The following is a 17,114-nucleotide window of genomic DNA, read 5'->3' as shown; positions in this document are numbered from 1 at the left end:
TATCTGCTATTTTTGAATAACCAAATAAATCTAAAATGACACCATACTTTGCCGGTCTTAATTAGTTAAGTGTCTGGTGCATGTTGCTATTGAACAGCAAACACCATATAGCTAGATTGTAGCTATATGGCATTACTATCACACTATACATGTGTTTATCAATTCAAGTGCTCATATGTGATCTTCTGTTCTTTCCCCTCTCAGTGGCGGTGAACCTACATGGAGATTTCTTCATCAGCGGAGGCGGTCTCAGGTCAAAGTTCAAGGTGGCTCGTATCACCTTCCACTGGGGTCGCTGCAACGCCTCCTCAGAGGGCTCCGAACACAGCCTGGACGGAGTCAAATACCCTCTGGAGGTAATGGAGCTGAGCCTCATCCAGTATAACCTTTCATTGTGAGCCTTATAGGTCTAAAGTTTGGCTTCCCTAAAGCAGTGGTTCTCAACCTGTGGGTCAGGACCCCTAGGGGGTTCCCCACATGATTTTTGGGGGGTCCCCAGATGACAGTAAGTGACAATTTAAGATAATACCAAAACAATAAAAATAAAAAATAAAATAATTGAAAAAAGACCAAAAACTGGTCAGACATGGGCCAAATTGTCAAATAATTTTAGAAAGAGGCAAAAATGATGAAAATAGCCGATCTACAAGCTCACAACGCCTCACAACACGTTGTGAGCTTGTAGATTGGCTATTTTCACAATATTTATCTGTGGAACCGAAAATATAATGTCTCAACTCCTACAATTCCAAGTGCTTATCAGGGTGGGGGTCCCCAGTTCAAATATGATTATTTTGGGGGGTCGCGGCCTGAAAAGGTTGAGAACCATTGCCTTAAAGAACATGACTTTAGGTTAGGTGCTTATAGGTGCATTCAGGTCGGTGAGACATCAAAATGTCACGATCGAGATAAGATTTCTGAAAAACAAGGTCTGTCCTTGTTTTCATAAGTAGCTGTGACTGCAACAAGGAGGATTTGGATCTACCGTTGCACCTATCAGCTCCATTCCCAACAATTGGCTTGAATATTCTTTCAAAAGAAAAGCTCTGTGATGATATCGCCCATTCCCCGCTTCAAAACAGTACGTCTTCCGTGCACCTTAATCCCAGACCCTCACTTTTTAACGGGACGATCCTGGGAAGAGACTATAGGACATGGTGGTGATTCCTATCATGGTGATTATAAGACTCTCCACTAACTCTAATCTTTCCTCCTCTTACAGATGCAGATCTATTGTTATGAAGCAGATCAGTTTAACTCCTTAGACGACGCCATCAAGGAAGGAGGCAGGATCACAGCGCTGGCCGTGTTGTTTGAGGTACAGGATAAGGATAATTCCTTTTAACAGGACGTTCATGAAAGTCCTTGCGGGCTTGTTTCCAATGAGGGCCTGTGAGCAATTAGGGGTTAAGAGTCTTGCTCAGGGACAAATTTCATTTCATCGACACATATGCTGGCGTGGCCTGGAATCGTACCTGGGGCAACCAGGGCCTCTGGCTCCCTAGGCGGGCTCACTAACCACTCAGCTATGGCCGCCCCATAGCACGTGTGTGTGTGTGTGTGTGTGTGTGTGTGTGTGTGTGTGTGTGTGTGTGTGTGTGTGTGTGTGTGTGTGTGTGTGTGTGTGTGTGTGTGTGTGTGTGTGTGTGTGTGTGTGTGTGTGTGTGTGTGTGTGTGTGTGTGTGTGTGTGTGTGTGTGTGTGTGCGTGCGTGCGTGCGTGCGTGCGGGCGGGCGGGCGAGAATGAGCGAGTGAGAGTTTTATTCAAATCATGGGTCAGGGTCAAGAGCTGTAGCTGTTGATACCATTTAGAAAGTTATTTGTCTCTAAGTATATTATGTGCCATAAAGACCTGCTTTTTGGTGACCTTTGTGCATTTAGTGGGGTTGCCTCTGGCTAATGCTAGCATGTTGAAACCCACAGAGGTGCTCTGTGTGGGGTGCAGGGAATCCAAAGCCGTGGGAGCGTCCTGCAGAAATCTTTACCATACCAATATTTCTGGTTTTATTGCTTACACTTGCCAATCTGGAGTCATTACAGGAATACAGGGAGTGTAATGATGGGAAACCAAGCAGACAGTATACCATACGCATGTAAATATCCGTGTGCTTTAGCAGGATTGGGTGGAGAGAGTGTCACAGATGAGTGTGTCATACAGGTATGCACAGTGGTGTAAAGTAACTAAGTACATTTACTCAAGTACTGTACTTAAGTACAATGTTGAGGTATTTTTACTTTACTGGAGTTTTTCCTTTTACTCCACTACAATTATTTGAAAACTTGAGTTACTAGTTACTTTGCAGATTTAAGTTATTATATTTTGAAACATACATTAACCGCTTCAGCCCTATTTTATATATAGGCTATTAGAAAATAGCCGATCTGAAAGCTCACAAAGCGTCACATCGCGACGCGTTGTGAGCTTGTCGATCTGTTATTTTCAAATATATTTGTACTTTTACTTTTGGTACTTTAAGTACATGTTGCCAATACTTTTCTACTTTTACTCAAGTACATTTTGAATTCCGGACTTTTACTTGTAACAGAGTATTTCTGCATTGCAGTATTGATACTTTTACCTAAGTAAGAAATGAGAGTACTTTTCCCACCACTGTTACAGGGAGTGTAATGATGGGAAACTAAGCAGACGGTATACCGTACAAAAGTAAATATGCATGTGCTTTAGCAGGATTGGGTGGAGAGGGTGTCACAGATGAGTGTGTCATACAGGTATGCAGGTGTATTTAAGGAGACAGACAGACATGTGAGTGTATTCAACATGTGCACACATGTTCACCACGTTGCGCACACATGTATGTATGTGTGCACATCATGGCAAGCTTTAGCATGGCCATGCAGTCTGTGACCTTTTATCTGTGAAAGGTTAGGAATTAAAAAGGAATGCTGTGTCTTGATACCACGAACCACATACATCTGCTGTAAGTCTTATTGACAAGTTATAGCATGGTATATTATCTAATGAGGCGAGACAAACTCTTTGATGATCATTGGTCTATTTTTTTATATCAACGAATCGACGCGAAATTATTCTAATAGATTTAGAAACGATTAAATCAATTGTTCTGATTAACTACACAGTTGCATTGTGATGCATTGTGAGCTTGTGGATCTTCGCTATTTTTTTAACATTATGAAAGAAAAATGGTCAATTTAATTTCCCCCATCACTGGGGCTGTGGCAGTGGCTCAGGGCTAGAGTGGCCAGTAGAGCGGCCGGATGGCAACCGTGAGGTTCCCAGTTCGATCCCGGGCTCCCCCAGAGTTAGCGTCGAAGTGGGGAAGACACTGAACCCATCTGAAAACCTTTAAAAAATCGACTCACATGATGGATCATTTGCAGACCTTAAAAATACACTTCCCTTTCATGCCTGTGTTTACAGAGTCTTCAGTCCACTACTCTGTCTTAAAACCACAAGGGCCAGGAATGGGATGGTGGAACTGATTCCAACCAGCATGAGGCTCAGCAGCACAGATTGAAGTTAGAGATTAGAGTTACACATGATACTGGTACAGTAGGCTGAGCCTGCAGGCTCAGTATCGTTGGAATAATACATGTTACTGTATGTCAGTCTCATGGTCAGTCTGAAGTCTAGACTTGCACAGATGTGAGAGAGAGATGAGTCTTCAAGAAGGCTGTCCTTTGTGTGTTGTGTTCATACGTTCATAGGTTAAGGATTTGTAGTGCGCTTATTACACTGGCCCGGGGTGCAGTCCGAATAAAGAGAAATGAAAGAGACAGAAGAGAAAAACGTAGGCCAGACAAAGAAGACTAGACTAGGACAACAAGAACTCAGGAACAGGAGGGAGTAGAAACAAAACAAAACCCACAAAAACAACAAGTGAGCCTAGGAGTCGTCTGCAGTGAAAAGGTGGATCTTAAAGGGATAGTTCACCTAAAAAATTACTTATTTTCTATCAATTACACACCCCATGGAGACTTGAATTCATGGAGATGTTTTAGTTTTTGTCGCATTCCTAAGCCAATAATTTGATGACTGGCGGTCTCTCCGATAGGAGACTCAAAGAGTCTCCTTTGAGTCTCCTAACGCATACATTAGCATCTTTCCGCCGGTAATCAAATTAATGGCTTAGGAATGCGACAAAAACAAAACAATATCCATGAATTCAAGTCTCCATGGGGTGACTAATCGATAGAAAGTGTGTTTAACCTATTGTTTTAAGGAGAGTGGACAATCGACTCACATTGCTATGCATTAAAAATGACCTTTACTCACTGGTCATATTTGATCACTTCAATATGATTGAAGAAATATTTTAAAAATGAGGTGATGGTCAACTTAATGTAGTCTGTACAATAAATGAGAAAAGTAGAGCATGCACCACCTCCTCCACTCTGGTAATCAGATGCAGGACAAACAGAAGATCAGCATCACATTGTTAGACGTCCTCCCACTGTGTTTACTTTACTGCAAGGTTCTTCTGTGGGAGCAAGTCTAACAGTGTGCACAGACCGCAGGCTGTATTATTATTTAGTCTGACCATAACACCATAACCACTTAAAACACTGTGTCTCTGCTGTCTGCAAAAAACAACTATGTCCAAAATGTTAACTTTTCAGGAAAAAAAAAACATGTTTTAAAACAACACAACAGTGGTGGAAAACATACTCAAATGTTTTACTTAAGTAAAAGTATCAATACTGCAATATAGAAATACTCTTGTTACAAATAAAAGTCCGGAATTCAAAATGTACTTGAGTAAAACTATTGGCATCAAAATGTACTTATAGTACCAAAAGCAAAAGTACTCATTATGCAGAATTTCCCATTTCAAGTTTTCAGATGTATAAAAATCTTTTGAAAATAGCAGATCTACAAGCTCACAATGCATTGCATCACGACACATTGTGAGCTTGCAGATCTGCTATTTTCAAATGGCCGAAATATATATAGGGTTGAAGTGGTTAATGTATGTTTTATAATAATAATCAAAATCTACAAAGTTACTAGCAACTAAAGTTTTCAAATAATTGTAGTGCAGTAAAGTACAATATTTGCCTCTGAGATGTAGTGGAGTAGAAGTAAAAGTATTGGAAATTGGTAAAAAAAAATAACTAATACCTCAAAATTGTACTTAAATACAGTACTTGAGTAAATGAACTTAGTTACTTTCCACCACTGCAACACAACACTGCCTCATAAAAGTTGGTATGGTGACTTTATACATTGTCAGATACTTGAGTGTGTCCTTATTATCATCACTTTACCCAAATCCAACTCAAGTGGAGTTAGGAGGTTTTTGACCATTAATGTGGAGATAGTTGTTTTGTCCATCATTGATTAGAATGACCAAGTCTGAGTTGGAGTTAGGTGGTTTGACCGACAGTTTGAGGAGTTAGGAGGTTTAGTCAGAAGCGATTTTTAAAACTTTTCATTGGTTCAATATTTGTAAAACCCACACACAGATGTAAAGGGTGTTCAATAGCACTGATTTATTAACTCTTTGACTGCCAGAAATAAAACAGAATTTGCTCAGCCACTGCCAGCGATATTTTTGTGTTTTCACTAACCTTTAAAAAATCATAGAATATTTATCTAGTATGATCGATCGCTTTAAAAGACGTATCTACGAGTCTCGTAGAATCTGGGTGGGGGGGAGGGTGCCTCCGCGATCCTCCATTCCATAGTTGTGGGCAGTTGAATGTAGGCTCTTTTCGCCAAAAAGCAACAGAAACAGAAAAGGCAATATTTCCAAATCGAATAACAGTGAACGGGCTGTCTTTTTTTTGCGATCATGTGATTTGCTGCTGCTAAAAGGCCTTGAGGGAAAACAGGTGCGTTTTGAGTCTGCTTTTAAAAATATCCAAGGAGGGTGCAGACCTAACCGGTAGACATGGGCTGTTCCACAATTTTGGAGCAGCGAACAAAAAGGCACGGTCACCTGAACGCCCTATAATGCCCCTCAACGGGGTAAAGAGGATTAACTAACAAGACTCCTGCTCTATGGGGAGTGAAATAACTGGTTGATTAAATGAAAGCAAATTTTGCAAACTGTATATTCATGAGACATTCAATAGTGAGCATAAGGTCACGAGTTTGGTTTGCAAATAAATTAATGGTAGTTTCAGATGTAAAGAGAGAGGCCACCAACTAAGGCCCTTTTTGAGAATATTCTCATCATGTAATAACTTGTTACCTTTACTCTCCTCACAGACGAGCATTGAAGACAATGAGAACTACCTGCCCCTTATTGATGCCATCAATACTGTCAGCAGATACGGTACGTCAGCCTGACCCTTATTCAAACCGTATTTCAACATTTATTGTGGGAAAAGATTCAATTGATTGTGAGTGTTCACAATTCCATCATGATTTTCTTTCCCCTCTCTCTTCTATTTTCCGTATTTGTATCTCATACTTCTTTCTCCTTTTTTGTTCGGTTTGCCTTTTAACATGTTCTTCTCCTTTTACTTAACCACTTAAACCCCAGCATCCTTATTGTGGGGAAGGCTTTTGCAGAAAATAACCGATCGACAAGCTGCGACGCGTTGTGAGCTTGCCGATCGGCTATTTTCAGCGAAAGCCTTCCTTCCCCACAATAACAGAAATCAGAAAATACACTAGTGTTGAGCCCTGAGGGACTTCGGTAAACCATAAGTGGTTAACGTTTTGCCACAATCTATACTGTTTTCTCCAGGTAAGAGTTCAGAGGTCACGCCGTTCACACTGCAGGGTCTGCTGCCAAACTCCACCCAGAAATACTTTGTGTACAACGGCTCGCTGACCACCCCGCCCTGCACCGAGGCTGTGGAGTGGATCGTCTTCAAGGAGCCCGTGGCCATCTCTGACACACAGGTGTGTGTGCGAGTGCGTGTGCGTGTGCGCGTGCGCGTGCGAGTGCGTGTGCGTGTGCGTGTGCGTGTGCGTGTGCGTGTGCGTGTGCGTGAGCGTGTGCGTGTGTGTGTGTGCGTGTGTGTGTGTGTGTATGTGTGTGCGTGTGTCTCCCCCACACTCTCTCGCCCCCCATTCAGTTATTACTCTGGCCCGGGGCGCGGTCCACAGAAAGAGAAAAGAAAGAGACAAGATAAAACATAGGACAAGACAAAGAAGACTAGACTAGGATAACAAGAACTCACACTGTCAGTCAGTCACAACAGGAGGGAGTAGAAACCAAACCCACGCACACACACAACCCACAAAACAAAAAGTGAACCTGGTTAGTTCCACAATATAGGGTGGTGCAAAGCTGTTATTGGCTTTGAACACAAACAAGAGAATCTTAAACGTCACTACTACAGGACTGGTGAGATGTTCTCTCTTAGCTTGGTGCCTAGCTGTCACAACAACCCGATCTCCAGAGATTACCGTAACATTGCACGGAACGAGTGCACTTCATTCCGTGGATAGCCGCCTCGAAACCCCCAAATTGCGTGCATATGTACGGCGCTCCCTTTGTGACAAAACCATTTCGGAGGCGCGCAGTCACAGGCGAACTGTCACCCCGTGAAGGACCACCGAGGGAGCTAAGGCGACCGAGTTGCCGTCCTGAACGGTGTGACGTTCGCCTGTGCCTACTCAGCGCCGTTTGAGTTATGTACCGATAGGCACAGAATCGTAAATGTTGTTGTGGGGACTGCTCTGCTTCCGGGTTTTTCCGGGTTGCGACTGGTTACGCCCACCGTGGGACTCGCCGTACATATGCACGCAATTTCGGGGTTTCTAGGCGACTATCCACGGAATGAAGTGCACTCGTTCCGTGCAATGTTACGGTAATCTCTGGAGATCAGGCTGGTCACAAGCCTGGCAGCAGCATTGTGGATCAGCTGCAGACGTTTGAAGGGTCCCATCAGTGTGTCCAGCATAGATGACGTTGCAGTAGTCCAGCCGTGAGAAGATTAGCATGACAGGTCACCTCGACAGGTCACTGGAAGGGCTTGAGCTTTGCGATGGTGCGCAACTGATAGAAGCAGGACTGTACCACTGATGTCACTTGTCTGTCGAATTTGAAGTTTTTGATGTGGAGTTTGACCAAGCTAGGCGGCCAAAGTTACCAAGTCGCTGGTAATCAGGCAGACTATGTTGGTGGATCCACAGAGGACAAGCTGAAAACTGAATTTTCCCATGGGATGCAAGATAAATACTGCATAATTCACCAATTATCTACACAAATTAGCCCTCATAGTAAATGTATAGGATTAGTCTAATCAGTGTGATTGACAGGAGAGATGATCAGAGGAGCAGAGGTTTACCACTATAATTAACCCATTTAGACCTGAAACGCATCTGTGTTACTTTAGATTTCTTTGGCTATTCAAAAATAGCAGATATACAAGCTCATAGCACGGCACCGAGTGCCGCGCTATGAACTTGTAGATCTGCTATTTTTGAAAAATCTTGAATTTTTTTCTTTTTGATTTTTTTCAAAAAACTGTTAGGATTTAGAAAACATTTTAAAGAATCGCCTCAGGTCTTAATGGGTTAAGACAGGGACTGAAGTATGGACAGAGTTTATCAGTGAAGGTGCAGCCAGTGAAAGAGTAGATTAACTCTGGTCTCCACATCATAAAAGGAGATCAGACCCTCCTCATAATCCTCAAACATTCCCACTGTCTGAAGCTTCTCTCTTACAGCATGGTCAGCAGCAGCACAGTACTCATTTCTATTCAACCATTTAGACCAGTAACCGTGGGCAGGACACAGTGTGATCTGCACTTTCCTCTTGACGATTAATCAGCAACTAAAATGTCACGAGTGTGACAGTCCTAAATACACAAGGCAATGTCATCGTCTGTGTGCACAGAGCACCAACTCATTCAGCACCAAGTGACGATGAACAGCGACAATGTTGACCAAACAGATACGAAAGCAGCCAGATGTGTGCAACATACAAATTAATAGATACTGCTCATACTGGTGCACACAATTAACCCATTAAGACCGGGTAAAGCGTCTGTCATTTTAGATTTTAACCACTTTAACCATTATTTTATACTTTGGCTATTTTCTTTTGAAAAATCGTGAAGATTTGTGCAAATCTTTGAATATATATTTTTTAAAGCCAACATTTGTAACTCAAATCGTTGCTTCTTGGGATTCTACCATGTCTTCTAAATCCTAACAGTTAAAAAAAAAAAAAAACTATGTTTCTATAGGCATCAGTGGTTCAATTTGAGTAAAACAAAATTTGCTTTAAAAAATATATATATATATATATATTCAAACTAAAGATTTGCACAAATTTTCACAATAAAAAAAAAGAAAAGATCTACAAGCTTATAGCTCATTTTTTTTAATAGCCAAAGAAATCTAAAAATGACACAGATGCGTTCTTGGTCTTAATGAGTTAAAGCGCGACACTGCTAGTGGTTGAATTCAAGTCTGACTCACAAGAGCAGCGAGTGTTGGTGCTGAACCTTCTCAGGACAATCAACCAGTGCTCTTGCAGGTCATCAGCTGCACTAACTGGGCCTCCATCAACCTCTACCAACCTGGTCCCGGCGGGGATTGAACCGGAAACCTTTCTGATTCCAAAAAAGGCTGCTCTTACCTCCTGATACACTGCCGCCCCAGTGTGTTGAATGAATGTATTTCCAAAAGTTTAATGTGTGTGTGCGCGACGTGCGCGCACGCGCGCGTGTGTGTGTGTGTGTGTGTAAATAGGAGGCCCTCCTCCTTTCCTCTCCATTCATTTCCTGCCTGATGACAGCTGTCCTCTAAAGAGAGAATGTCCTGGGTGGGATCCTAACATACGGTTGATCTATTGTACACAAGGCAAAAGAGGGCCTGTTGCATAAGATCGCTTTAACAAGCCTGCGCATGACTGCGGCTTTATAGTGAGCTTCAGTCGCTTAGCCATACCAAAGTCTTTTTGTCGACGAGTCTCTTTTGCTTTGCGCTTTTTTCTTTGTGCACGTGCGCCTGTGCGTGACCGTGTGTTTTAATGTTTTATTTAATGACTGCCTGAATATACCTGTCAATCACGAGGTTGCCCTCGGGGCGACGTGTAATGACACGTTTGGGATGTTTGCCTGTTGACAACCTGTTGTCAGTGTGTGTGGGGACTGACGCCTCGCCTCGCCCACCCATTCTATTTCTGAGAGGTTCCTGTCTGCCTTTTGGTGTGATACTGTCCCCGTCCCACAGTCACAAGGCACGTGAAGGGGCCATTATTTAACCCCATTCAATCCGGCAACGCATATATTGTCATTTTAGATTTCTTTGGCTATTAAAAAATATGAGCTTGTAGATCTGCTATTCTTTTTAAATATTTAAAAATATTTCTTTTTCAAATCTTTGAATTTATATTTTTAAAAGCGAACATTTGTATCTCAAATCTTTGCTTTTGGTTGGGTCCCTGGAACAAAATATTTTACAAATGTTCGCTTAAAAATATATATAATCAAAGATTTGTACAAATGTTCATGATTTTTCAAAATAAATAGCAGATCTACAATCTCATAGTGTGGCACTTGGTGCCGCACTTGGTGCCGCACTTGGTGCGCTATGAGCTTGTATATCTGCTATTTTTGAAAAGCCAAAGAAATCTAAATTGACACAGATGCGTTCCCGGTCTTAATGGGTTAAGTTGTTTTTCATAGACGATTATTACATTCTTCAGAAACAGCTGATCAAATGCTTAGTTATTTAATCAAGTAGTTTTGTATTGTTATCCAATGAATATGAAATATTTTAAACACTCTTTATACTTTGTTCACTATACTTAATTCTGTTTTTTTCCCGCCGCTACACCAAATCTTTTTGGTGAAAATAGCCTATCTACAAGCATGTAGATCTGCTATGTTATGTTGAATGTTTGGCTATTTTCGCTGAATGTTTGCCTATTATGGCATGCCCAGAAAAAAAGGAGAGGCTAGGTCGGGTTCAATGAGTTTTTTATTATTATCCAAAGAATTTGAAAGATTTTAAAGTTGATATCATGCAATAAAATCGTCAATTTGCGTTTAAACAGTTCGATAAATACAGTAATTAAACTATAACGAGTACTAACTTGTGAAAGCCTATTCCACTCATTTGCATCATGCTTCCTGAGCTGAGCAGATTACTATGTTATTTTCAAACAAACACGTCCTGACTGGTTTACATTCCAGTCGTGCAATTTGGCTGTCAAAGCATAATTGTTTAAAGTCACGGCTCGTGACAATGACCCTCGGTAGCAGGGCTTGAAAATAGAATCTTTTTTTTCTTCTTTTTTTTTTAGCAGAACCAATATTTCAACATTTCTTTTCTTGAATTCTACCCTCAACATAACATTTGTCGATGTACATTAGTGTAGATTAATAGAATTATCAAACGAATAATACACAGATCAATTGATTAGGAAAGTCATTGTTTCAGGTCATCGGTGTTCATTAAACTTAATCCCTATATACTTTGTTGACCGGGGTCCCCTAGGGGGTCTATACGGTACTTAGTCCCCTCCTTTTTTCCGCCCTCTACACGAATGTCTGTGCTGAAAATAGACGATCCACAAGCTTGCAGATAGGCTATTTTCACTGAACGTTCGCCCCCAGAATAGGGACGCTAGGGTTCACGTGGTTAACGCTAATTGTGAGTAGTGTTGCCAGATTTTGTGGGAGAAATAAGCAACCGAAACTATGAAAACAAGCCCAAAAGAAGCGAGAGAAGAGACAAGAGAACTCCATCGGCTATTTTGAAAATAGCAGATCTACAAGCTCACAACAGGAAAATGTTTGAGAACCACTGGTTTAAACTAAATTAGGAAGCAAGCCCAAATAACCAACCACACTTAAGAAACAAGCCCATAAAACCACAACCCGCAACTACGGATATTTACAAGCAATTTGACAGAAAAACAAGCCCAAAGTTGCCTATAATAAGCGGACATGACAACACTGATTGTGAGGTGCTTTTGATGCTCCTTTCTAGCTGGAGATGTTCTGCGAGGTGATGACCATGCAGCAGGCCGGCTATGTGATGCTGATGGACTATCTGCAGAACAACTTCAGGGAGCAGCAGGACCAGTTCATGGGCCAGATCTTCTCCTCCTACACCGGCATTGAGGAGGTCCTCACGCCAGGTACGTAGCAGTAGCAGAAACTACCACATCACATACCACACTGGACTAGATTCCACTAAACAAGGCTAAGTGCAAGACCATGAGCGCACATTCAGCTGATCAATTATTACATCATATCATTGGTTTAACAGCGTGAGGGCTCTAAATCTTTCCAATGATTTTCTGTCTGTTACCATATTGGACGTGTGCTCTTGTTCAATGGTTCCCAAACTGGGGGCCAGGACCCCCAAGGGGTCCTCGAATGATTCTCGGGGGGGGTCCCCAGATGATTAGCTTAATGTGCAACATTGTTTTCTCACTCAACAGTAAACAAAACAACATACAGTATACACGTAAGTCTATGGGTATCTGCACATTTCTAAAGTGAAAATTTAAGGACTTTTAAGACCTTTTTAATACGTCTAAAATGAAGATGAAAAAAAATTAAGAATAAGACCATTACTATGTCAAAAGTAACCAACATCCTTTTTGTTCCCATGTGGATCTCAAGATCCACATGGGAACAGTGTGTGAGAACAGCCTGTGAGGTCAGTCATGACCTATGACTCCAAATATGGGCGTGTGTGTGTGCATGCGTGTGTGATATTCCAGTACCTCCACTCCAAGCAGCACATACTGTAGCCCTAATCTTATGTGACATTATAAACACAGAGGCTTGTGTCTGACATCCGGCTGTGAGATAACCTTTGTTTGAACTTGCGTTGAGCCCCTTGTCGACGTGACACTGTTCTGTGCATTTCAACAAACTAGTGTAGTAGATGTGAAGTGCTGTTTATCTCATAAGTACTTAGAAATCATCAGCTGGACACCTCTCAGCTGGACTGTAATTCCATGTGTTTGGGTTTGACTCAGTCCACCCTTTCTCGACCACAGATGGTTCAAGTTGCAGCTGCTAGAAGAAAAGGCAGCCGTCAACCCTGTGCTGGCTCACTTGCGTTGGTTGTCAGTGAAATACAGAACAAAAGGGGAAACAACACGTCTCTGATCTGCTAATTCCACCTTCTGCCCCCAGGTCACTTAGGTCATCCTCTGACTGACTGACTGACTGACTGACTGACTGACTGACTGACTGACTGACTGACTGACTGACTGACTGACTGACTGACTGACTGACTGACTGACTGACTGACTGACTGACTGACTGACTCACTCACTCACTCACTCACTTACTGGTACTTACTTAATACTGGTACTTACTTACTTACTGGTACTTACTTACTTACTGGTACTTACCCAATACTGGTACTTACTTACTTACTTACTTACTTGACTTGATTTGACACCAGGCCACAGTCCAGACTGTCTAAATGGATCCCAGAGAAGTGGATCACAGATGATGGGAGGACAGTAATAGACCTTGACTGACCTAAATAGATATTACAGTGAGAGAGATCGGGTTGACTTGTCGAGCAATTGATTTTGTCACTGTACACTGGTCCATGTTCAATTAGTGATGGCATATGTCATTGAGCCGTGTGTGTGTGTGTGTGTGTGTGTGTGTGTGTGTGTGTGTGTGTGTGTGTGTGTGTGTGTGTGTGTGTGTGTGTGTGTGTGTGTGTGTGTGTGTGTGTGTGTGTGTGTGTGTGTGTGTGTGTGTGTGTGTGTGTGTGTGTGTGTGTGTGTGTGTGAGTTTCATGTCACCAGAGACATTAAATTGGGCGCTCGTCCTAAAAGCACAATTTCCGTTCATTTAGATTTTGTTGTGGTTTTGTTACCCGTCCCCGCAACATAAATGAAGTTGGTTTTGTTTGGTTACACTGGTTTGGTTTGCCTTGGGTTGGCAGGTTTGTGTAATTGTGTTTTGTCCCACCCTTGTTGGTGTGATTTGACAGTTCATTTTGGTGTAGTTTATCAGCAGCAGAATAATTGGGGGATTTAAAACACTCACACTTACACCCTGAAGCACACACACAAATTGATAGCTTAAATACCCTTGGTAATAAAGACGCCACTCCATCCTTGTCCATTTGATGTAATACTTTCAATACTTTAAACACTTTTCAATGTTACACCTACACAGGTCTAAATCAATGACTGATCTAAGTAGAGAAAACAGAGACCATAGCTACATCAGTCAGTGTCTACTTTTTGTTACAGTGGATGGAAGAACGTTTAAAATTAATTTAATGGCTCCATGTTTGCTGTTATAAAGCCTACAGGTCCATTTGGTTCCATTTGTACACTCTCAGAGTTACACACCCGTAAGATGCAGTGGGCCTCAATTTGAGGCCCACTGGTGTAGCAGAGTGTTTCCAGTGAGCCAACATGCGTTCAATATCAGCACCCTGACTCTGTTTGACCTGAATGGAACAGAGCCTTCATTAGTATAATTGTTAAGACCTGTGAAGGAAGTAAGGAAGAGGCCCAATTTCATTCCAATATGGCTGTTGTGCATTGAGCCGATTCAGTCCAGCTGTCCTTGTGATGTCTGATGTGTTTTAAATGTATGAGAGGTGATTTGTGTGCTCTGTTCATGCATTGTACTGTTCTCCTCTGCCCCCTTGTGGTGGAAGCTAGTCAGCACTATTTCTGTCATTTAAATCAGAGCATATTCATGTAAAATATCAGTTGTAGGAGTTTTGTGATCAGCAGGAGATAAATATTGTTAAGCTTTGTTATTTATTTATTTATTTATTTATTTATTTATGTGTTTCTTTGTTTGTTTGTTTATTTATGTATTTATTAAACAGAAACTAAAAAGATCTTGCCTATCGGACCTTTAAGTGAAGAGAATCTCCCCCCCTGTTGTATTGATTTTTCTTTATTGAACCCTGTTTACCCACTTCTACAAAGAGGATAAGACAAGTCAGTGAGGGTTTAACACAGATAATAGCCACACAATAGGCCATACACGTGTCAATCCCTGTCTATTGTCTAGGATTCTCTAATCTGTCCAAATCCCTGACTCACAGTGTGTCTATCTACGATCTGCTTGACAGCGGCTCTAATCCGAGGGTTTTGAACTCCATCCTGACCCCTAGCACTGTCCCGCTCATGACGTTTTATAGTTGACGATTAACTGTCACGCAAATAATTACAATTATTGGTTTAATCGTGTGTTTTTTTGGCATTGCACATTGGAATGTGTAAATACAAATCCTATTTGCTTAGACCAGTGGCTCTCAACCTTTTTATTTTATTTCAAGGACCCCCAGTTTGATATGCCTTAGTAGACCCTCTTTTGATACGATTTTTTTTAAATCTCTAACACAAAAAACACACAACACAAAAAGCCCTGAGGGCTTTTCTCCATTGTGGTCCTATGTATTCAATTCATCAAGACATATGAAGACAGAATACTATACAAGAGATCATTAATACTAAGAGCAGTAAAAGTATGTTTACAGAAAAACAGTTGGGGGTCATTTATGTTGGCAAGCTAGAAGACTTGTGTCTTCTATTTGTCCAGTTGCAAATTGCAGACAGGTGCTCTTTTATGGCAGTTTTGAAGGAGGGCAGGGAGTCACACTTTTCGATGGCTGGTGGTAGGGCATTCCACATTTTGGTGGCAGAATAGTAGAATGCATTCATCCCCATGTTTGTGCCAAATCTGGGGGGAATGAGATCAGTGGAGCTCCCTCTGGTGTTACGTGGTACATGTAACACCATGTACTCAAGAGCACATGGTCCCTTGAGTATCTTGAAAACCAGGCCCATTGCAAGTTGCTGTACTCTGTCCTCTACCCTGAGCCATCCCACCTTAGCATAATGAGCAGGGGTTAGGTGAGTCCTAGGTGTGAGGTTTAGTAGAAGTCTGACTATAGTTTGTTTTGAGAGGTCTGTACTCTGTAGTGTTGATTTGAACCCACCTCTCTGTTTTTCTTTCTCTTTCAGTCTGCAGTTCAGAACCAGAAAACGTCCAGGCCTTCCCCCACAACCGGACCAGCCTGCTGGTGGTGTGGGAGCGTCCCCGGGCCGTGTATGACTCTGTCATAGAGAAGTACTCTGTCACCTTCCAGGTGGCCTTCCAAGGCGCCGTGGAGCCTCCTACCTTCCAGTACCTGACCGACGGGGACCAGGATGTGGTAAGAAGGGAGGCGGCAGGGTGACGAGGGACGGCCCTGTCTCATGAAATGTAATCGTACAAAGGTTTGAACATCACTGTCTGACTGTGTCCTTCCAACAGTCATGTCACGTGTCCTTGTCCTCAGCGGCCCGCTCACTCTTTGTACGGTATACGCCACTCGGGAGACTGGAGAGGATCGTCAAAGAATTCCTAAAACAAACGTAGGAATTAGCTGATGAGATTCTCCAGAATTCAACCCAATCGCCATAGGAAAACTGATCAGGGTCATACTATAGGGTTGAGCCCTAGAGCTCATATACCGGTAGGTAGGAACCAGTTCCTGGCTCAACTGGCTGCCAGTAGAACCCAGGGTTACCATGGCCAGGCTGACCATGGTACATAAGATCTTATATGGTCAGGTCCCCATATTTTTTAAGAATATTTTTACTCAGGTAAGGGAAGTTCACACATTTTTCACCAGAGCCAGTGTAGCAAATTCCAGCCATCCTAATTTTGAAAATAAAGCTGGCATTTACTTATACATTTTTTTTAAAGCCCTTTTCTCCCCAATTTAGTCGTTATGCCAATTGATTCCTCCCCACACACATTTCTGTGTTGTCTTGTCACTGCTGTTGTACCGCCTCACCTGCCAGTGAGGAGCCCCCACTGAGAGGACATAGAGTCTTCGTCCTACTCCTCTCGCCCAACACTCCCTGCTGACAGGTGCCGCCCCAGGAGCCCAGAGCCACGGTAGAACAGTGAAGCGGCCATCGCCTGGTGGTCAAATCTGAGAATGCAATACTTGCGCATTTAAAACGCCACTGCGTTGCGTGCTTCAACTGTTTGAAACTTCCGCATTTGGGCACCTAAATTTGGTGGCCAAATGCGGAAGTAGAGGTACTTCCGGGTGCTTCAAACGCCAACTTTCATTGAAATGAATAGATGGGGGCGGGGCAGTCCGCCCTCTAGATATATTATAACTCTATGGTGCCCCCCCAAGCCCGTAGGACTACGTGCAATGACGATTATCACCCTCCCCGCCCTGCTTCCCACCCCCGAACACAGGCCAAT

General features: G+C 42.4%; 1 protein-coding gene across 4 annotated transcripts in view; it reads left to right on the top strand.

Moving 5' to 3' along the window:
- ptprz1a (protein tyrosine phosphatase receptor type Z1a) overlaps positions 1–17,114 on the top strand; it is a 111,029-nt gene that overhangs the window by 67,408 nt on the left and 26,507 nt on the right. For all 4 annotated transcript variants that reach the window (XR_013933789.1, XM_080438412.1, XM_080438411.1 and 1 more), the window contains exons 4-9: positions 205–356; positions 1,223–1,318; positions 6,193–6,259; positions 6,677–6,834; positions 11,887–12,037; positions 15,872–16,062. Coding sequence is in view for 3 of the 4 variants with exons in the window: in XM_080438412.1 (XP_080294538.1) it covers positions 205–356; positions 1,223–1,318; positions 6,193–6,259; positions 6,677–6,834; positions 11,887–12,037; positions 15,872–16,062 (815 nt within the window). In the remaining variant the exon portion in view is untranslated. The remainder of the gene's footprint in view (positions 1–204; positions 357–1,222; positions 1,319–6,192; positions 6,260–6,676; positions 6,835–11,886; positions 12,038–15,871; positions 16,063–17,114) is intronic.

Source organism: Gymnoscopelus braueri, assembly GCF_963280865.1.
Source record: "Gymnoscopelus braueri genome assembly, chromosome: 9".
In the NCBI taxonomy this organism is placed as follows: domain Eukaryota; kingdom Metazoa; phylum Chordata; class Actinopteri; order Myctophiformes; family Myctophidae; genus Gymnoscopelus; species Gymnoscopelus braueri.
This window is presented reverse-complemented; position numbering and strand designations above follow the sequence as displayed.